The sequence below is a fragment of the Oncorhynchus clarkii genome, chromosome 1 (genome assembly GCF_045791955.1).
Source record: "Oncorhynchus clarkii lewisi isolate Uvic-CL-2024 chromosome 1, UVic_Ocla_1.0, whole genome shotgun sequence".
Classification (NCBI taxonomy): Eukaryota; Metazoa; Chordata; class Actinopteri; order Salmoniformes; family Salmonidae; genus Oncorhynchus; species Oncorhynchus clarkii.
The window spans coordinates 9,596,915-9,620,161 of NC_092147.1; the positions used below are offsets into that span (position 1 = coordinate 9,596,915).

General features: G+C 45.2%; 1 protein-coding gene across 5 annotated transcripts in view; it reads right to left on the reverse strand.

Annotated features, from left to right (window-relative positions):
- LOC139420041 (protein tyrosine phosphatase receptor type Sa) overlaps positions 1 to 23,247 on the reverse strand; it is a 367,333-nt gene that overhangs the window by 208,637 nt on the left and 135,449 nt on the right. For all 5 annotated transcript variants that reach the window (XM_071170075.1, XM_071169830.1, XM_071169988.1 and 2 more), the window contains one exon: positions 14,418 to 14,596. In XM_071170075.1, coding sequence (XP_071026176.1) covers positions 14,418 to 14,514 — 97 coding nt within the window. In that variant the 5' untranslated portion in view covers positions 14,515 to 14,596. The remainder of the gene's footprint in view (positions 1 to 14,417; positions 14,597 to 23,247) is intronic.

The following is a 23,247-nucleotide window of genomic DNA, read 5'->3' on the forward strand; positions in this document are numbered from 1 at the left end:
AACACAAACACAAACACAAAGAAAATGCAGTGCTATCTGGCCCTAAACCAACAGTACACCGTGGCAGACTATATATACCTCGTCCTAAACATCAGCACCACAGGTAACTTCCACAAAGCTGTGAACGAGCTGGGAGACAAGGCAAGAAGGGCTTTCTCTGCCATCAAAAGGAACATGAGATTTGACATACCAATTAGGATCTGGCAAAAAAATACTTGAATACCCATTGCCCTTTCTGTCCAAAATATCCTCAGTGTAAAACATAAAACACCAAATAATGCATGCAGAACAGAATTAGGTCGATACCCACTAATTATCAAAATCTAGAAAAGAGACGTTAAATTCTACAACCACCAAAAAGGAAGTGATTCCCAAACCTTCCATAACAAAGCCATCACCTACAGAGAGATGAACCTGGAGAAGAGCCCCCTAAGCAAGCTGGTCCTGGGGCTCTGTTCACAAACACAAACAGACCCCACAGAGCCTCTGGACAGCAACACAATTAGACCCACCTAAGTCATGAGAAAACAAAAAGATCATTATTTCCAATGTGTCAAGTAATTAACAAAAAAAACAGAGCAAACTAGAATGCTATTTGGCCCTAAACAGGGAGTATACAGTGGAAGAATACCTGGCCACTGTGACTGACCCAAACTTAAGGAAATCTTTGACTATTTACAGACAATGAACATAGCCTTGCTATTGAGAACAGCTGCCGTAGGCAGACCTGGCTCTCAAGAGAAGACAGGCTATGTGCACACTGCCCACAAAATGAGTTGGAAACTGAGCTGCACTTCCTAACCTCCTGACACATATCTACATATCTACTTGGTGAAATAACACCGTCTGCCATCGCAGCAGCAAGAATTGTGAACTGTTGCCACAAGAAAACAAACACCATTGTAAATACAACCCATATTTATGTTTATTTATTTTCCCTTTTGTACTTGAACTATTTGTACATAATATGACTTTTGAAATGTATTTGTTATTGTGGAACTTTTGTGTGTGTAAAGTTTGCTGTTATTTTTTATTGTTCATTTCACTTTTGTTTATTATCTACTTCACTTGCTTTGGCAATGTTTCCCATGCCAATAAAGCACTTAAATTGAAATTGAAATTGAGAGAGAGAGAGAGAGAGAGAGAGAGAGAGAGAGAGAGAGACTAATGCGGGGCACTTTGTCCCATCATGATGAGCAGGTGGGAGAAAATATGATTGGATGACTGCACTCCTGGGCAAATCTGGTGTGTGTTTGTGTGTGCGTGCGTGCGTATGCATGTGTGTTTGTGTGTATGTGCATGCAGCATCACGTTTATCAGACATAAAGCCCACAGGTGCATGGAACCAAAAAGCAAGTGGAGAAAGTGAGAAAGAAGGGAATGACAGAGAGAGAGACGGAAAGATGGATGTGTGTGTGTGTGTGTGTGTGTGTGTGTGTGTGTGTGTGTGTGTGTGTGTGTGTGTGTGTGTGAGTTTGTACGTGTGGTACTGTTTACAGGAACACAAGGGGGGCCGGTGAGCCCGGTGGCTAGGGGCTTTGTGGGGAGACTGCACAGAGTAGAGAGGAAAGACAGAAATGAAAGAAAAGATGGGAGATGAAGATGAGACAGGGGAAAGATGGGAGATGAGGAGGAGACAGGGGAAAGATGGGAGATTAACTTCTTGGTGACAGGGGGTAGTATTTTCACGTCCGGGTGAAATGCATGCCCAAATTCAACTGTCTGCTACTCATCCCCAGAAGATAAGATATGCATATTATTAGTATTATATGATATTATAAGATATGCATATTATTAGATTTGGATAGAAAGCACTCTGACGTTTCTAAAACTGTTTGAATCATGTCTGTGAGTATAACAGAACCTATTTAGCAGGTGAAACCCAGAGGACAAACCATTCAGATTCTTTTGTTTGAGGTCACTTTCAATGTGTTTTCATTGGGAATCCTTCTTGCAGTTCCTATCGCTTCCACTGGATGTCAACAGTCTTTAGAAATTGGTTGAGGTTTTTCCTTTGTGTAATGAAGACGTACGGCCCTCTTGAACGAGGGTCACTTGAAGTGTACTGTTAGATAGAGGCGCGTGACCAGAAAGCATGTTTCAGTTTGTTTTCTTCCTGTATTGAACACAGATCATCCCATCTTCAATTTTATTGATTATTTACGTTAAAAAAATACCTAAAGTTGTATTACAAAAGTAGTTTGAAATGTTTTGGCAAAGTTTACAGGTAACTTTTGAGATATTTTGTAGTCACGTTGCTCAAGTTGGAACCAGTGTTTTCTGGATCAAACGCGCCAAATAAATGGACATTTTGGATATATATGGACGGAATTAATCGAACAAAAGGACCATTTGTGATGTTTATGGGACATATTGGAGTGCCAACAAAAGAAGTTTGTCAAAGGTAAGACATTAATTCTATTTTTATTTCTGCTTCTTGTGTCGCGCCTGCAGGGTTGAAATATGCTTTCTCTCTTTTGGTTACGGAGGTGCTAACCTCAGATAATAGCATCATTTGCTTTCGCCGAAAAGCCTTTTTGAAATCTGACATGTTGGCCTGATTCACAACAAGTGTAGCTTTCTTTTGCCATCTTGCATGTGTGATTTAATGAAAGTTTGATTTTTATAGTAATATATATGAATTTGGCGCTCTGTATTTTCAGTGGCTTTTGGCCAGCCACATATCCCAGAAAGGTTAAGAGACTGGGGAAAGATGGGAGATTAGGAGGAGACAGGGAAAAATGGGAGATTCGGAAGAGACGGGAAAGATGGGAGATTAGGAGGAGAAATGCAAAATATGGGAGATGAGGAGGAGACGGGAAAGATGGGAGATGAGGAGGAGACAGGGGAAAGATGGGAGATGGGGAGGAGACAGGGGAAAGATGGGAGATGAGGAAGAGACAGGGGAAAGATGGGAGATGAGGAGGAGACGGGAAAGATGGGGGATGAGGAGGAGACAAGGGAAAGATGGGAGATGAGGAGGAGACAGGGGAAAGATGGGAGATGAGGAGGAGACAGGGGAAAGATGGGAGATGAGGAAGAGACAGGGGAAAGAAGGGAGATTAGGAGGAGACAGGAAAGATTGGAGATTAGGAGGAGACGGGAGAAATGGAAGATTCGGAGGAGACAGGGGAAATATGGGAGATTAGGAGGAGACAGGGGAAAGATGGGAGATTAGGAGGAGACAGTGGGGACGTTATAGGAGGAGACAGTGGGGAGATGAGGAGGAGACAGGGGAAAGATGGGAGATTAGGAGGACACAGGGGAAAGATGGGACATCAGGAGGAGACAGGGGAAAGATAGGAGATTCGGAGGAGACAGGAAAAATGGGAGATTAGGAGGAGAAAGGGGAAAGATGGGAAATTAGGAGGAGATGGGAAAGATGGGAGATTAGGAAGAGGGAAGTGGGGATTTTAGGAAGAGACAGTGGGGAGATTAGGACTAGGCAGGGGAAAGATGGGGGATTAGGAGGAGATGGGAAAGATGGGAAATTAGGAGGAGTCAGGGGAAATATGGAAGATTAGGAGGAGTCAGGGGAAATATGGAAGATTAGGAGGAGACAGGGGAAATATGGAAGATTAGGAGGAGTCAGGGGAAATATGGAAGATTAGGAGGAGACAGGGGAAATATGGAAGATTAGGAGGAGACAGGGGAAAGATGGGAGATAAGGAGGAGAAAGGGGAAAGATGGGAAATTAGGAGGAGATGGGAAAGATGGGAGATTAGGAAGAGAGAAGTGGGGATTTTAGGAGGAGACAATGGGGAGATTAGGACTAGACAGGGGAAAGATGGGGGATTAGGAGGAGACAGGAAATATGGAAGATTAGGAGGAGACAGGGGAAAGATGGGAGATAAAGAGGAGATGGGAAAGATGGGAGATTAGGAGGAGATGGGAAAGATGGGAGATTAGGAAGAGGGAAGTGGGGATTTTAGGAGGAGACAGTGGGGAGATTAGGACTAGACAGGGGAAAGATGGGGGATTAGGAGGAGATGGGAAAGATGGGAAATTAGGAGGAGATGGGAAAGATGGGAGATTAGGAAGAGGGAAGTGGGGATTTTAGGAGGAGACAGTGGGGAGATTAGGACTAGACAGGGGAAAGATGGGGGATTAGGAGGAGATGGGAAAGATGGGAAATTAGGAGGAGTCAGGGGAAATATGGAAGATTAGGAGGAGGCAGGGGAAATATGGAAGATTAGGAGGAGACAGGGGAAAGATGGGAGATGAGGAGGAGACAGGGGAAATATGGAAGATTAGGAGGAGACAGGGGAAATATGGAAGATTAGGAGGAGACAGGGGAAAGATGGGAGATTAGGAGGAGAAAGGGGAAAGATGGGAAATTAGGAGGAGATGGGAAAGATGGGAGATTAGGAAGAGAGAAGTGGGGATTTTAGGAGGAGACAATGGGGAGATTAGGACTAGACAGGGGAAAGATGGGGGATTAGGAGGAGACAGGAAATATGGAAGATTAGGAGGAGACAGGGGAAAGATGGGAGATAAAGAGGAGATGGGAAAGATGGGAGATTAGGAGGAGATGGGAAAGATGGGAGATTAGGAAGAGGGAAGTGGGGATTTTAGGAGGAGACAGTGGGGAGATTAGGACTAGACAGGGGAAAGATGGGGGATTAGGAGGAGATGGGAAAGATGGGAAATTAGGAGGAGATGGGAAAGATGGGAGATTAGGAAGAGGGAAGTGGGGATTTTAGGAGGAGACAGTGGGGAGATTAGGACTAGACAGGGGAAAGATGGAGGATTAGGAGGAGATGGGAAAGATGGGAAATTAGGAGGAGTCAGGGGAAATATGGAAGATTAGGAGGAGGCAGGGGAAATATGGAAGATTAGGAGGAGACAGGGGAAATATGGAAGATTAGGAGGAGTCAGGGGAAATATGGAAGATTAGGAGGAGACAGGGGAAATATGGAAGATTAGGAGGAGACAGGGGAAAGATGGGAGATAAGGAGGAGAAAGGGGAAAGATGGGAAATTAGGAGGAGATGGGAAAGATGGGAGATTAGGAAGAGAGAAGTGGGGATTTTAGGAGGAGACAATGGGGAGATTAGGACTAGACAGGGGAAAGATGGGGGATTAGGAGGAGACAGGAAATATGGAAGATTAGGAGGAGACAGGGGAAAGATGGGAGATAAAGAGGAGATGGGAAAGATGGGAGATTAGGAGGAGATGGGAAAGATGGGAGATTAGGAAGAGGGAAGTGGGGATTTTAGGAGGAGACAGTGGGGAGATTAGGACTAGACAGGGGAAAGATGGGGGATTAGGAGGAGATGGGAAAGATGGGAAATTAGGAGGAGATGGGAAAGATGGGAGATTAGGAAGAGGGAAGTGGGGATTTTAGGAGGAGACAGTGGGGAGATTAGGACTAGACAGGGGAAAGATGGGGGATTAGGAGGAGATGGGAAAGATGGGAAATTAGGAGGAGTCAGGGGAAATATGGAAGATTAGGAGGAGGCAGGGGAAATATGGAAGATTAGGAGGAGACAGGGGAAAGATGGGAGATGAGGAGGAGACAGGGGAAATATGGAAGATTAGGAGGAGACAGGGGAAATATGGAAGATTAGGAGGAGACAGGGGAAAGATGGGAGATTAGGAGGAGAAAGGGGAAAGATGGGAAATTAGGAGGAGATGGGAAAGATGGGAGATTAGGAAGAGGGAAGTGGGGATTTTAGGAGGAGACAGTGGGGAGATTCGGACTAGACAGGGGAAAGATGGGAAATTAGGAGGAGTCAGAGGAAATATGGAAGATTAGAAGGAGACAGGGGAAATATGGAAGATTAAGAGGAGACAGTGGAAATATGGAAGATTAGGAGGAGACAGGGGAAAGATGGGAGATAAGGAGGAGACAGGGGAAAGATGGGAGATGAGGAGGAGATTGGGGAAAGATGGGAGATGAGGAGGAGACAGGGGAAAGATGGGAGATGAGGAGGAGACCGGGGAAAGATGGGAGATAAGGAGGAGACCGGGGAAAGATGGGAGATGAGGAGGAGACAGGGGAAAGATGGGAGATGAGGAGGAGACAGGGGAAAGATGGGGGATGAGGAGGAGACAAGGGAAAGATGGAAAAGGAGAGAGAAAGTTGGGAGGAAAGGAGCAGAGTGACCCATTGTCATGCAGTCACACACACACACTTAAGTAGGCCCTCTCAGCCATACACTGACTCGACTGGATTTATACACTGTGAACCGCAAGGAAGGTACTCACTCTTCTCTCTCCATCTCTCCCTTCATCTCTCCCTCCATCTCTCTCTCCATCTCTCCCTCCATCTCTCCCTCCATCTCTCTCTCCATCTCTCCCTCCATCTCTCCCTCCATCTCTCTCTCCATCTCTCCCTCCATCTCTCTCTCCATCTCTCTTCTCCCTTCATCTCTCTCTCCATCTCTCCCTCCATCTCTCTTCTCCCTTCATCTCTCTCTCCATCTCTCTCTCCATCTCTCCCTCCATCTCTCCCTCCATCTCTCTTCTCCCTTCATCTCTCTCTCCATCTCTCCCTCCATCTCTCTCTCCATCTCTCTCTCCATCTCTCTTCATCTCTCCCTCCATCTCTCCCTCCATCTATCTTCTCCCTTCATCTCTCTCTCCATCTCTCCCTTCATCTCTCTCTCCATCTCTCCCTCCATCTATCTTCTCCCTTCATCTCTCTCTCCATCTCTCCCTCCATCTCTCTCTCCATCTCTCCCTCCATCTCTCTTCTCCCTTCATCTCTCTCTCCATCTCTCCCTCCATCTCTCCATCCATCTCTCTCTCCATCTCTCCCTCCATCTCTCTTCTCCCTTCATCTCTCTCTCCATCTCTCTCTCCATCTCTCTCTCCATCTCTCCCTCCATCTCTCCCTCCATCTCTCTCTCCATCTCTCTCTCCATCTCTCCCTCCATCTCTCTTCTCCCTCCATCTCTCTCTCCATCTCTCCCTTCATCTCTCCCTCCATCTCTCTCTCCATCTCTCTCTCCATCTCTCTCTCCATCTCTCCCTATTTCTCTCGGCACTCCCTATGTTTTGTTTTCCTAATGCTTCTATAAATCCAATTTAGTGGAAAATGGTACAGAACAAATCTGAACTGCGAGCTGTGGGATAAGAGAGCCGACGACGTTCGTAATCGGAGAAGAGATGGGGTAGGTCTTTTGAGTAGTGCACTACTTTTGAGTAGTGCACTATATAGTAGGGATGGGAATTGCCAGGGACCTCACAATATTATCACCATACTGTTGGAGTTTAGCTTGAAATAGTTATTATTGTTACCATACTAGAATCTATTGATTACTGTATATGCATAAGGAATATACACTATATGTTCAATGTAAAATCAAATCAAATGTATTGGTCACATACACGTATTTCATTAACAGATGTTTATTGCGGGTGTAGCGAAATGCTTGTGCTTCTAGCTCTGACAGTGCAGTAATATCTAACAAGTAATTCCTAACAGTTTCACAACATATACCCAAAATACACATACATCTAAGAAATGAATGGATTAAGAATATACACATATTTGTCAGAGCGGCATTGGACTAAGATACAGTGGCATAGTATAGAATACATTTTAATCATATGAGATGGGTGATGCAATATTTACACACATTTAAAGTGACTAAGATACATTAGAATAGTATAGACTACAGTTTATATATATGAGATGAGTAATGCTAGATACAGAAACATTATTTAAGTGGCTAGAGATCCATTTCTAAAACTGGCCAGTGATTCCTAATCTATGTCTATAGGCAGCCACCTGTGATGTGCTAGTGATGGCTGTTTAGCAGTCTGACTGCCTTGAGTTTTTCAGTCTCTCTGTCCCAGCTTTGATGCACCTGCACTGACCTCGCCTTTTGGATGATAGCGGGGTGAACAGACAGTGGCTCAGGTGGTTGATGTCATTGACAATATTTTTGGCCTTCATATGGCATTGGGTGCTGTCCTGGAGGGCGAGAAGTTTGCCTCCGGGAAATGCATTGGGCAGACCGCACCACCCTCTGGAGAGCTTTGTGGTTGTGGGCGTTGCAGTTGCCGTACCAGGCGGTGATACAGCCCGACAGGATGCTCTCAACTGTACATCTGTAAAAGTTTGTGAGGGTTTTAGGTGTTAAGCCAAATTTCTTTAGCCTCCTGAAGTTGAAGAGGTGCTGTTGCGCCTTCTTCACCACACTGTCTGAGTGGGTGGACCATTTCAGCTTGTCAGTGATGTGTTCATCTGGGAACTTGAAGCTTTCCACCTTCTCCACTGCAGTCCCATCGATGTGGATAGGTGGGTGCTCCCTCTGCTGTTTCCTGAAGTCCACGATAATCTCCTTAGTTTTGTTGATGTTGAATGAGAGGTTATTATCCTGGCACCACACTCCTAGAGGCTTCACCTCCTCCCTGTAGACTGTTTCATTGTTGTGGGTAATCAAGCCTACTACTGTTGTGTCGTCTGCAAACTTGATGATTGAGTTGGAGGCGTGCTTTGCCACGCAGTCATGGGTGAACAGGGAGTACAGAAGGGGGCTGAGCATGCACCCTTGTGGGGCCTCAGTGTTGAGGATCAGCGAAGAGGAGGCGTTGTTTCCTACATTCAGCACCTGGGGGTGAACCGTCAGGAAGGCCAGGACGCAGTTGCACAGGGCAGCATTCTTACATAGGTATGCCTCTTGTCCATATGGGACAGGGCAGTGTGCAGTGTGGTGGCGATTGCATCGTCTGTGAATCTATTGGGGCGGTAAGCACTTCATGAAGACAGAAGTGAGTGTTACGGGGCAATATTAATTTAGTTAAATTACCTTTGCTTTCTTAGATATACAGGAACAATGGTGGCAATCTTGAAGCATGTGGGGACAACAGACTGGGATAGGGAAAGATTGAATATATCTGTAAACACACCACCAGCTGGTCTGCGCATGCTTTGAGGAAGCGGCTATGCCGGAAGCCAAGCGAGGGTTAACACGTTTAAATGTCCTACTCACGTCGGCTACGGAGAAAGAGAGCCCACAGTCCCTGATAGCAGGTCGTGTCAGTGGCACTGTATTATCCTCAAAAACGAGCGAAGAGGGTGTTCAGCCTGTCCGGAAGGAAAACGTCGGTGTCCGTCATTGTCTGTAGACCCTGCCACATACGTCTTGTGTCTGAGCCGTTGAACTGTACTCAACTTTGTCCCTATATGGATTCTCCCTATCCCAGTCTGTTGTCACCACATGATTCAAGATGGCCACCATTGTCCCTGTACTATCATAGCACTGAGAGTGCACTTGTGAAGGTGGTAAATTACCTTTTAATGGCATCAGACCGAGGCTCTGCATCTGTCCTTGTGCTCCTAGACCTTAGTGTTGCTTTTGATACGATCGATCATTACATTATTTTGGAGAGATTGAAAACCCAAATTGGTCTAGCCTGGTTTAGATCTTCTCTGTCGGAAAGCTATCAGTTTGTCTCTGTAGATGGTTTTGACAAATCAACTGTAAATCAACAGGCCTCCTTACTGTCCCTAGAATTTCTAAGCTGGAGGCAGGGCTTTCTCCTATAGAGCTCGATTTTTATGGAATGATCTGCCTATCCATGTGAGAGACGCAGATTCGGTCTCAATCTTTAAGTCTTTACTGAAGACTCATCTCTTCAGTAGGTCCTATGATTGAGTGTAGTCTGGCCCAGGAGTGTGAACGTGAACGGAAAGGCACTGGAGCAACGAACCGGCCTTGCTGTCTCTGCCTGGCCGGTTCCCCTCTCTCCACTGGGATTCTCTGCCTCTAACCCTATTACAGGGGCTGAGTCACTGGCTTACTGGTGCTCTTCCATCCCGTCCCAAGGAGGGGTGCATCATTTGAGTGGGTTGAGTCACTGACGTGATCTTCCTGTCCTGGTTGGCACCCCCTCTTGGGTTCCTGCCGTGAGGGAGATCTTCGTGGGCTATATTCGGCCTTGTCTCAGGATGGTAAGTTGGCGGTTGAAGATATCCGTTTAGTGGTGTGGGGGCTGTGCTTTGTCAAAGTGGTTTTGGTTATATCCTGCCTGTTTGGCCCTGTGGTTTGGGTTATATCCTGCCTGTTTGGCCCCCGGACACAGTGCCTCCCGACCCCTCCTGTCTCAGCCTCCAGTATTTATGCTGCAGTAGTTTATGTGTTTATGTGTTGTCTTATCCGGTGTCCTGTGTGAATTTAAGTATGCTCTCTTTAATTCTCTCTTTCTTTCTCTCAGAGGACATGAGCCCTAGGACCATGCCTCAGGACTACCTAGCCTGATGACTCCTTGCTGTCTACAGTTCACCTGGTCGTGCTGCTGCTCCAGTTTCAACTGTTCTGCCTGCGACTATGGTACCCTGACCTGTTCACCGGACGTGCTACCTGTCCCAGACCTGCTGTTTTCAACTCTCTAGAGACAGCAGGAGCGGTAGAGATACTCTGAATGATTGGCTATGAAAAGCCAACTGACATTTACTCCTGAGGTGCTGGTCTGTTACGCCCTCTACAACCACTGTGATTATTATTATTTGACCCTGCTGGTCATCTATGAACATTTGAACATCGTGGCCATGTTCTGTTATAATCTCCACCCGGCACAGCCAGAAGAGGACTGGCCACCCATCATAGCCTGGTTCCTCTCTAGGTTCCGGCCTCTCTAGGGAGTTTTTTCCTGAGCCACCGTGCTTCTACACCTGCATTGCTTGCTGTTTGGGGTTTTAGGCTGGGTTTCTTTGTGACATCAGCTGATGTAAGAAGGACTTTATAAATACATTTGATTGATTGATTGATTGATTGGTTTAGTCTGCTTGACTGCTTTGTGGAGGGAATAACTACACTGTTTGTATTCTTCCATATTCCCAGTCTTCATACCCTGGTAAAATGTGGTGGTTCGTGCTTTCAGTTTTGCACGAATGCTCCCATCTATCCACAGTTTCTGGTTGGGGTAGGTTTTAACAGTCACAGTGAGTACAACATCTCCTATGCACTTCCTGATAAACTCATTCACTGTATCGGTATATGTGTCACAATTATTTTCTGAAGCTTACTCTGAACATATCCCAGTCTGAGTGATCAAAACAGTCTTGAAGCGCGGATTCTGATTGATCAGACCAGGGTCAAGGAAGTGTAAAGAGGAACTTGGTGTGTGGAAAGTTACTGAGTGACGAGGAAAGTTACTGAGTGAGAAAAGGGGAAGTGTAGAAAGTTCATATTCTGTTCAAATATATTGTTCAATATGAATGTTCCTAAGGAGGGAGGCCAAGGGTAACTGTCTAGTTTCAGTTCTTGATAAGGCAGGCCAGGAACCGGGACCATGAGGGATGTGAAAATGTACTCGATACAGCTGGAAGAGGGACCACAGGGGCCCACATTGAAGAACATCTGATTACAGTCCTATCTCACAAATACATTCTCACTTCCACGCCCATGAGGGTCCTAGAGTTAGGCAGGGCCATGACAATACCAGTAAGAGGAATCTACTATGTTTCTGCCTAACACAAAAGAAGGATTGGTTATCTTAGACATGCAAGGAGGTGACACCGCCTAGTTGGAAGATATAAAAGATGTGCTTCTGTGACTTGTATCTTATTTTTGCAGCTGTATGACCCAGTGGTTGAAAAAACTTGGTTTGAGCTTTTTCTAGTCGTCCATGAGTTTTTACTCTGTTTGTTCAGAACCTTATTATTGGCGTTGTCGGCAGGATTCACCACGATTGACAGTCGAACTTGAGAGTTAAAATCAGTGGAGCAGGAGACAGAACCAAAAACAAGGTAGGCACAGTTCCTACACCTGTTACTACTCATTCTGACATCTTGGGGAGATGAGAGTCATAGGCTGAATACAAACGATAGGATACGGACCTAGAAAGCCTGAGCTTATTCAGCAGTCCCACTGTGTTACAACCGGTCTTGGATTTAGGGTAAGTCCTGGAAGGTAAGCCTGAGCAGGGTGGTTCATGCGAAGGTTAAGTCCTAAGGGGTAAATCTCAAGTGAGTTTTTACTCTGTTCAGATTCTAACAATACTTAGGTACTGATTATATACAGTTGAAGTCTGACGTTTACATACACCTTAGCCAAATACATTTAAACTCAGTTTTTCACAATTCCTGACATTTAATCAGAGTAAAAATTCCCTGTCTTAGGTCAGTTGGGATCACCACTTTATTTTAAGAATGTGAAATGTCAGAATAATAGTAGAGAGAATGATTGATTTCAGCTTGTATTTCTTTCATCACATTCCCAGTGGGTCAGAAGTTTACATACACTCAAATAGTATTTGGTAGCATTGACTCTAAATTGCTTAACTTGGGTCAAACATTTTCGGTAGCCTTCCACAAGCTTTCCACAAAAAGTTGGTAGAATTTTGGCCCATTCCTCCTGACAGAGCTGGTGTAACTGAGTCAGGTTTGAGAGGCCTCCTTGCTTGGGGTCATAGTCCATTTGGAAGACCCATTTGCGAACAAGCTTTAACTTCCTGGCTGATGTCTTGAGATGTTGCTTCAAAATATACACATAATTTCCCTCCTAATGATGCCATCTATTTTGTGAAGTGCACCAGTCCCTCCTGCAGCAAAGCACCCCCAAAACATAATGCTGCAACCCCTGTGCTTCATGGTTGGGATGGTGTTCTTCAGCTTGCAAGGCCCCCCCTTTTTCCTCCATGATCATTAGGGCCAAACAGTTCTATTTTTGTTTCATCAGACCAGAGGACATTTCTCAAAAAAGTACCATCTTTGTCCCCATGTGCAAACTGTAGTCTGGCTTTTTAATGATGGTTTTGGAGCAGTGGCTTTTTCCTTGCTGAGCGGCCTTTCAGGTTATGTCGATATAGGACTCGTTTTACTGTGGATATAGATACTTTTGTACCTGTTTCCTCCAGCATCTTCGCAAGGTCCTTTGCTGTTGTTTTGGGAATGATTTGCACTTTTTGCACCAAAGTACGTTCATGTTCATTATGTCAATAAGCCTATCAGAAGCTTCTAAAGCCATGACATTTTTTTTCTGGAATTTTCCAAGCTGTTTAAAGGCACAGTCAACTTAGTGTATGTAAACTTCTGACCCACTGGAATTGTGATACAGTGAATTATAAGTGAAATAATCTGTCTGTAAACAATTGTTTACAAAGAAATGACTTGTGTCATGCACAAGTAGATGTCCTAACCGACTTGCCAAAACTATAGTTTGTTAACAAGAAATGTGTGGAGTGGTTGAAAAAGGAGTTTTAATGACTCCAGCGTAAGTGTATGTAAACTTCCGACTTCAACTGTATGTATTGCGATTCGATACAACTATTTTATTGCAAGTTTATGTTCCAAACATATTTTTCACTATATGTCTGCTGCAGAGAAATGAGAGAGTATGAGAAAATTAGTTTTGATCAGTCATGGAAATAAAAGTTCTGAAAATGTTGGCTCACTATTTATTAAAAAGAAGATGGAGAACAAGCTGTAGGAAGAAAAATACAGTTTTGTGCAGGTACAGCCGACTAGCGCTAGTTGACGTTAGTTAATGCTACCTATAACTGTATCGTATTTTCCCCCATACTAGATAAAGGATGGTATGTCATTTGGCAAAGCCGTGGTATGGGGAGGGATGGGACGACACACAGATAGACTAAGAAGATGGATGTGTAGAGGAAAACAGACGTACACTCTTATCTGACTTACACGTTTGGCCTGGACCATGGAAAACAGCCCCAGACCATTATTCCTCTTCCACCTAACTTTACAGTTGGCACTATGCATTGGGGCAGGTAGCGTTCTTCTGGCATCCACCAAACTCAGATTTGTCCGTCAGACTGCCAGATGGTAAAGAGTGATTCATCACTTTACAGAGAACACGTTTTCACTGCTCCAGAGTCCAGTGGCGGAGAGCTTTACACCACTCCAGCCGATGCTTGGCATTGTGCATGGTGATCTTAGGCTTGTGTGCGGCTGCTTGGCCATGGAAATCCATTTGATGACGCTCCCGACAAACAGTTATTGTGCTGATGTTTCTTCAAGATGCAGTTTGGAACTCAGTAGTGAGTGTTGCAACCGAGGGCATTACATGCTTCAGCACTCGGATGTCCCGTTCTGAGCTTGAAAGTCACTGAGCTCTTCAGTTAGGCCATACTACTGCCAATGTTTCCTATGGAGACTGCATGGCTGTGTGCTCGATTCTATACATCTTACACCAATTCAATACACCTTTACACCTAGCCGAAGCCTCTCATTTGAAGAGGTGTCCACATACTTTTGTATATATAGTGTACAATGTGACATAAAATAAAAGTGAATTAAATATTAAATAGGTCAAAAAGGAAAACACTGAAAGTACATTTGAACTGAAAAAAAATGAGATATAAGGTCAATTGTGCTGGCTCAGTACATACACACACACACACACACACACACACACACACACACACACACACACACACACACACACACACACACACACACACACACACACACACACATGTACGTATTAGAGTGGCACTCACATAAGGCATGGAAGCCAGTAAGCAGCATACAGAGCAACAGAGTGCTGAGGGGCAGCAGGGCCGGCAGACGTAGGCAGGGTGGACCGCCGGCGGCCATCTTGCTCCGGGGGCGACCTTTGATCTGGCTGGAGTGCCGAGGCCCCACGAAGAGAAGGCTGTGGTCTTCAAACAGGATGTCTCTGCCGGGAGGAAGAAAGGAAGAGAGGAGGAGGGGAAGTGAGGAGGAGGAGAGGAGGGGAAGAGAGGAAAGGAGGAGATGAGAGGATATCACCAATTCTGCATTCCAATATTTTAAAAGTGAGTCTGTTTCAACGGCTGTCACAACGGCTGTTAAGATCCTACAACTGTATGCATCACATGCCATTCAAAATCATCAGTGTTCCACTTCCAGTGGGACAACCCTGATCTGTCTATTCCACGTGTACGTAGCTACAGGGAGGATTGTTTTTGCAACACACACCTCCAGTCAGGCCGTCTCTCGCAGCTTAACCTTACAGTGTAACCCATCAGCCCAGATACCACGCCACACCGCCTGCCAAGTCTCCACGCACCTAAACGGCCCATCCACACACACGCACGCGCACGCACACGCACACACGCACACACGCACACAGACACACACATAGGCAGACACACACGAGCAAGCAAGCATGCACACACTCTGGGGAGGGAGGAGTCAGCAGAGCTCTTTTACTACAACAATAGGCCGTCAGAACCTGAGCTCATCATCTCAACACAAAGGGATACACGCACACACACACACACACACACACCCTTCCTCTTCTCTTTCTCGTGTTGAAACGGCCTTATGTGTTTGTTTTCCTTTCTTCGGGTGATGTCATTGGAGAGAGAGAGAAATGGAGAGAGAAAGAGGAGGATAAACAGGGGGAGTGTAGAAGTGTCAAGGGGATGGTTTGCTGTGACAGCCTCATTGTTCTGGATGTAAACGGTGGGAGGAAGTGGAGGAATCCCACTGTTTCTGCATCTGTCTAGTAGGAGGCCAGGTGGGTGGAGAGGGGTGGAGGATCTCTGCTAAAAGCAGCCACACCACACCCCCCCCCCTGAAGATGGAAGAGAGATGACTAGTGCTTCAGTCAGATGATGCTCACATGGACACCAATCGATTGATAAAACCTCGCCGTAAACTGCTTCATCGAACGCAGGTGGAGGGGAAACCGCTAATTGCTAGTTAACGGCTAACGCTCAAAATTCACAGCATTTCCCTTTATCCTTGAGTAGCACAGAAGCTAACCCTTTTTTTTGCAGGGGATTAAAAGTCATTATGTCGTTTCAAAATATAAACTTGTCCTTGTGCGCATCTTGTTTTATTGAGAAAGGAGCGCTTATTGCACATATGACAAACTTGTGTCCTTCGTCCCTGAATTAATTCTTGAGCTTTGTAACCGGCTGCAGAAGGCTGTTAGCCCTGCTTTTTCCTCTGGCCGACGGGAATCCAGGACCCATTAACACACATACACACATGTGACCAATGCCAACCCTCCCCACATATATCAGATCTACATATTTTCCCTAACTGGCCCCAGTTTCACTGTCCCTCCTCTGTCTCTCGACACCTCCCATTCCCTCACACCACCTTGGAAGCCAAGATGGCCGCCGTGATCCTGGTGTTTCTGGAGAAGTCAGGCCTACTCTCTCTGAAATGCTGAGCCTCTTAATCTATGCATTATTGATGCTAACATGTTGGTCCTGGAGCTGAGCATTATGGGTAGAGAGAGGAAGGGGAGGACCAAGGCATGCAGAAAGAGAGCAGGGGCCAAAGCACAGCGTGGAAATACACACAAGTATACACACACACACAAACACATGTAAAAAATAAATAACATTCATGAGAAAAAACTTTGCCCGAGGGGCCAGAAAAACATGCCTTTCCCAGATGAGCGGGGAGAGAGAGTGAGAGAGACAGAGAGAGAGAGACAGAGAGAGAGAGACAGAGAGAGAGAGACACAGAGACAGAGAGAGCGAGAAACAGACAGTGAGAGAGAGAGAGAGAGAGACACAGAGAGAGACAGAGAGAGCGAGAAACAGACAGTGAGAGAGAGAGAGAGAGACAGACAGAGAGAGAGAGAGACAGAGAGAGTGAGAAACAGACAGTGAGAGAGAGACAGAGACACAGAGAGAGAGACAGAGACAGAGAGAGAGAGACACAGAGAGACAGAGACAGAGAGAGAGACACAGAGACAGAGAGCGAGAAACAGACAGTGAGAGAGAGAGAGAGAGAGAGAGAGACAGAGAGAGAGACACACAGAGAGAGAGACAGAGAGACAGAGACAGAGAGACAGAGACACAGAGAGAGAGAGACACACAGAGAGAGAGAGACAGAGACACAGAGAGAGAGAGAGAGAGAGACAGAGACAGAGAGAGAGCGAGTGCAATACTGTATGGAGAACAGGTGCATCCAAGCTGGGACCAAGAGACATCTTCCAGACCATCAGACTATAATAGAGTCAAAAACTAGCCGGCCTCCACCCAGTACACTACCCTGAACTTTAGTCACTGTTACTAGCCAGCTACCACCTGGTACTCTACCCTGCACCTTAGAGACTGCTGGCCTTGGTACATAGAGTCATTGAACACTGGTCACTTGAATAATGTTTACATACTCTTTTACCCACTTCATATGTACAGTATATAGTGTATCCTTGTCAAGGTTCATCTTATATAACTACTGCTGTACACACCTTTTCTATGCATATACTGTCCATAACGTCTATACACACCATCAAATACAGTACATATAGATTTATATTCCAGCCTCTGACATTGCTCGTTCTAATATTTCTATATTTCTTAATTCCATAATTTTTATTTTGTGGATTTGTGTGTATTGTTTTGTATTGTAAGGTATTAGTGTACTGTTGAAGCTGGAAACATAAGCGAGAGTATTGGGGTAACAGAGAGTGTTGTGTTAAGCAGAAGATGGACCTGCCATGATGGGGAGTCTGAGAGACTCTGAGATGGGTCTACACTTTGTGGAGGCCAGCATAATGCTTGTGTGTGTGTGTGTGTGTGTGTGTGTGTGTGTCTTTAGTAAGTCTACTGTATGGTTATGAAGTTCGGTAGTAGGAGATACAGACCTGTGGTTGAACAGACCGCTAGTAGTGATTGTTATGAAACGCCAGGGTCACTGGAAAACAAGCAGGAAGTGGTCCTAAAGTGTTCAACCAATTGGATCAATCAACACAGGAAATGGTGGCCAGTGCTGACACTTAGCAACAGGCTGTGAGGCTGTGGACTTGACAGTGGTCCTAAATGGCTCTACAGAGTGATAAATATCTGCTATGCTTGAGTGCCACAGGTCTAAAGACAAAACCGCAGACAATCCCTTGTTTCCACTAGCCCTTTAATAAATCACTCAGGGCTAAAGTACTACCAGTTTGTCCCATCGCTCTCTCTTTCTCCCTTCTTGCAAGAACTCAGAGCCTAGACTAGACTACCTCATGAACGCCACTCTATCAAGGCAAATACAAGCATACTGGATAGACAGCATCAGCTAATTCCCACCGTCTGCCAGATAAAGGGGACTATATAAAAGGTTTTACATGTTCACATTTTAGTCGTTTAGCAGAAGCTCTAATCCAGAGCAATTTACAAATGAGTGAATTCATATTAAAGGGCATGTGACGTGTGACTGGAAGTCGGGAAGCAAGTTCAGGGAGTGAATCATTTAATAAATAGATTAAGCCTTAATACAAAGCAAGAAACACGAACAACGCACAGACATGAAACTGAAACAATAATGCCTGGGGAAGGAACCAAAGGGAGTGACATATATAGGGACGGAACCAAAGGGAAGTGACACATATAGGGAAGGAACCAAAGGGGGTGACATTTATAGGGAAGGTAATCAGGGAAGTGATGGAGTCCGGGCGAGTCTGATGACGCGCTGGTGCGCGTAATGAGGGCGACAGGTGTGCCCCATAACGATCAGTCTGGTGACCTAGAGGCCGGAGAAGGAGCACATGTGACAGTACCCCCTCCCTGACGCACAGCTCCAGCCGCAGGACACCGACCAAGATGACGATCCTGGGGATCAGGAGCAGACCGGTCGCCTCCGCTGAGGCACAGATACCGGACGAACCGGCTGAGGCGTGAGAGCCGGCTGAGACCTCCCCGGTTGAGGCACGGGAACCTGTTCACCCAGCTGAGCCATGGGAGCCTATCGATCCCGCTGAGGTAGGGTAACCCGTCGAACTCGCCGAGGCATGAGAATCCGACAAACCGGCTGAGGCCTCCCAGGTAACTCCAGTCGGACCCGACATCACCTCCAACACAAAAACACTCCCTGATTCTTCCCTTTGGTGAGGCGTCATTCTGTAACGTGTGCGCTGGGAGTCGGGGAGCAAGTTCAGGGAGTGAATAATTTAATTAATAAATTCAACCATAATACAAAACAAGAAACACTGCACAGACATGAAACTGAACCAGAAACAATGACGACTGGGGAAGGAACCAAAGGGAGTGACATATATAGGGCAGGTAATCAAGGAGGTGATGGAGTCCAGGTGAGTGTCATGAGGCGCTGATGTGCGTAACGATGGTGACAGGTGTGCCCCATAACGAGCAGCCTGGTGACAGGTGTGCGCCATAACGAGCAGCCTGGTGACCTAGAGGCCGGAGAAGGAGCACACGTGACAGGGCAATTCTGCCACTTTTCAAAGTTATATTCATTAACTCCAGTGCCATACCACTGTCTGCATATGTGCAAACATATCATTTCTATTATCAGTGGTTAAAAAAAGAGAAGAAGAAAGGTCCTAAAAAAAAGGCTTCTCTGTGACATCACAGGGTAGGATTAAAAGGAAGAAAAACTGTGGGACGTATTTAAGATACTCACATTTTCAACCATTAAGTGAAGTGATGCAAACAAACGCAACGAGGCATGAAAAAATACCCTGTTGATTACTCCAAATGGGACGTAATGTGTGACAGGGCCACTTAACGGCACAATACAAGAGCTATTTAGGCTAATCTACCGAACCACTGAATTCAATTGTGAATTTGGAACCTAGGAATGAATAAATAGCACATAGTGATGTCCGATTTTCTCTGATTCACAGACAAAGAAGGTCAATTTAATGACAAAACAGTTCCTATGCAGTTATGCAATAGTTTAAAGATGAGAATCAATTGAAACTGGATTGATGCTTTTCTAACATGTACTCTTTTATTATTATTATTTATATTTTTACAGCATTCCTTAAAATCTAGCATCTGCTCATTCCTGTTAATGTTAAAAATGAAAGCGCATTGTAAAGAGTGACGCTCGTTCGTATCGTCTTTTCAGTGTGTGAGCTTTGTCACTAGCATTTACCTCCAGAGCTTAGGAGTCTTTATCTGATGAATGTGGCGCATGTAACCAAGGACACACTGGCTTATTCATAATAACACTAGTGTGTGTGTGTGTGTGTGTGTGTGTGTGTGTGTGTGTGTGTGTGTGTGTGTGTGTGTGTGTGTGTGTGTGTGTGTGTGTGTGTGTGTGTGTGTGTGTGAACTAGAGACTGCCTTAGAGAAATATCTATTTTAGAGTCTAGAAATGCTACCCTTATTGATTTCAGGGGTCAATGCTGTCCCTGAAAAAGGGAGTGTGAAGAGATGGATGTCCTTGATGAACACAGAAGAGCACATCTGTGTGGTCTATGGTCTCTCTTCTACTCTCTCTCCTCCTTTTTTTCTCCCCTGTCGTAACTCATTTGCTGCTCTCCATCCATTACCTTTGACTGACTAGTTCTTTGTAATGTGCACTGCGCAGAGTTCATAAACACAGTGTACCTCTTTAAAAACAGGCCAATATTTACATGTAGAAGATACTCTTCTCCGGAGTGATGTACAGTCAGTATTGTAGTGTAAGGTTAGGTGAGTGCCGACACTACAGCTATGAAGCTGTATTGGTATTCTATCCTTGTAGTGTGCTGTAGCGTTTAGCCACTAGCGCTAGCATGTGATCCCACACTATAGCCTAGCCATTGACTAGGCACAGCCTTAAGGCTTCCTTCCGCATGTTTCGGTTCTGCGGAACTTACTTAGGCGAACCGAACAAGTGCGCTCGCATACCTTCGACCTTCGCTTGAAAATACCTTCGCAATGGTACTGTTTCTCCATCTTGAGACACCGTAGCATGATGGCGCCGATAGAGATGGCAGTTTCGCTTCTAGTCCTTTGGAAACTGTGCAGTTTTATGTTTTTTTTATGTATTATTTCTTACATTGTTAGCCCAGAAAACCTTAAGTGTTATTACATACAGCCGGGGGGAACTATTGGATATCAGAGAGACGTCAACTTACCAGCATAACCAGCACTACGACCAGGAATACCACTTTCCCAAAGTGGATCCTTTGTCTGCGTCCCTAGTTAACAAAGTAGACGAAATCAGGGCTTTCCAAAGAGAAATCCGGGATTGTAACATACTCTGTTTCACGGAAACATGGATAGCTGGGGACATGCTGTCAGAGTCCGTACAGTCAATGGGATTTTCAGTGCATCGCGTCGACAAGAAGAAACACCTCTCCGGTAAGATGAAGGGCGGAGGTGTATGTTTCATGATTAACTAGTCATGGTGTAACTGTAACAACATACAATAACTCAAGTCCTTTTGTTCACCTGACTTAGAATTCCTCACAATCATATGCCGACCGTATTATCTCCCAAGAGAACTCTCCTCGGTTATCGTCACAGCCGTGTAGATCCCCCCGCAAGCGGATAACAAGACGGCCATCAAAGAACTTCACTGGACTTTATGCAAACTGGAAACCATATATCCTGAGGCTGCATTTACGGAAGCTGGGGATTTTAACAAAGCTAATTTGAGAACAAGGCTACCTAAATTCTAACAGCATATTGAATGCAGTACACGAGTGAGTAACACGCTCGACCATTGCTACGATGCATACAAGGCCCTAACCCGCCATCCTTTTGGCAAATCCAACCGTGACTCCATCTTGTTGCTCCCCTACTAAAGGCAGAAACTAAAAAAGGAAGCACCCGTGCTTAGGTCTATCCAACTCTGGTCTGACCAATCGGAATCCACGCTTCAAGATTGCTTCGATCATGTGGACTAGGATATGTTCCGGGTAACCTCAGACAATAACATTGATAAATACGCTGACTCGGTGAGCGGGTAAATAAGGAAGTGTATAGGAGATGCTGTACACTGTGACTATTAAAACCTTCCTTAACCAGAGACCGTGGATTGATGGCAGCATTTGTGCAAACTGAAAGCACTTACCACCGAACATAATCATGGCAAGGCGACAGTAATTTAGTAATTCCCACCGTAAGGCAATCAAACAAGCAAAGCGTCAGTATAGAGACAAAGTGGAGTCGCATTTCAACGGCTCAAACAAGAGACATACAGTGGGGCAAAAAAGTACTTAGTCAGCCACCAATTGTGCAAGTTCTCCCACTTAAAAAGATGAGAGTCCTGTAATTTTCATCATAGGTACACTTCAACTATGACAGACAAAATGAGAAGAAAAAAATCCAGAAAACGATTTTTAATGAATTTATTTGCAAATTATGGTGGAAAATAAGTATTTAGTCAATAACAAAAGTTTATCTCAATACTTTGTTATATACCATTTGTTGGCAATGACAGAGGTCAAACGTTTTCTATAAGTCTTCACAAGGTTTTCACACACTGTTGCTGGTATTTTGGCCCATTCCTCCATGCAGATTTCCTCTAGAGCAGTGATGTTGGGGGCTGTTGCTGGGCAACACGGACTTTCAACTCCCTCCAAAGATTTTCTATAGGGTTGAGATCTGGAGACTGGCTAGGCCACTCCAGGACCTTGAAATGCTTCTTACGAAGCCACTCCTTCATTGCCCGGGCAGTGTGTTTGGGATCATTGTCATGCTGAAAGACCCAGCCACGTTTCATCTTCAATGCGCTTGCTGATGGAAGAAAGTTTTCACTCAAAATGTCACGATACATGGCCCCATTCATTCTTTCCTTTACACGGATCAGTCGTCCTGGTCCCTTTGCAGTAAAACAGCCCCAAAGCATGATGTTTCCACCCCCATGCTTCACAGTAGGTATGGTGTTCTTTAGATGCACCTCAGCATTCTTTGTCCTCCAAACACGACGAGTTGAGTTTTTACCAAAAAGTTATATTTTGGTTTCATCTGACCATATGACATTCTCCCAATCTTCTTCTGGATCATCCAAATGCTCTCTAGCAAACTTCAGACGGGCCTGGACATGTACTGGCTTAAGCAGGGGGACACGTCTGGCACTGCAGGATTTGAGTCCCTGGCGGCGTAGTGTGTTACTGATGGTAGGCTGTTACTTTGGTCCCAGCTCTCTGCAGGTCATTCACTAGGTCCCCCCGTGTGGTTCTGAGATTTTTGCTCACCGTTCTTGTGATCATTTTGACCACACAGGGTGAGATCTTGCGTGGAGCCCTAGATCGAGGGAGATTATCAGTGGTCTTGTATGTCTTCCATTTCCTAATAATTGCTCCCACAGTTGATTTCTTCAAACCAAGCTGCTTACCTATTGCAGATTCAGTCTTCCCAGCCTGGTGCAGGTCTACAATTTTGTTTCTGGTGTCCTTTGACAGCTCTTTGGTCTTGGCCATAGTGGAGTTTGGAGTGTGACTGTTTGAGGTTGTGGACAGGTGTCTTTTATACTGATAACAAGTTCAAACAGGTGCCATTAATACAGGTAACGAGTGGAGGACAGAGGAGCCTCTTAAAGAAGAAGTTACAGGTCTGTGAGAGCCAGAAATCTTGCTTGTTTGTAGGTGACCAAATACTTATTTTCCACCATAATTTGCAAATAAATTCATAAAAAATCCTACAATGTGATTTTCTG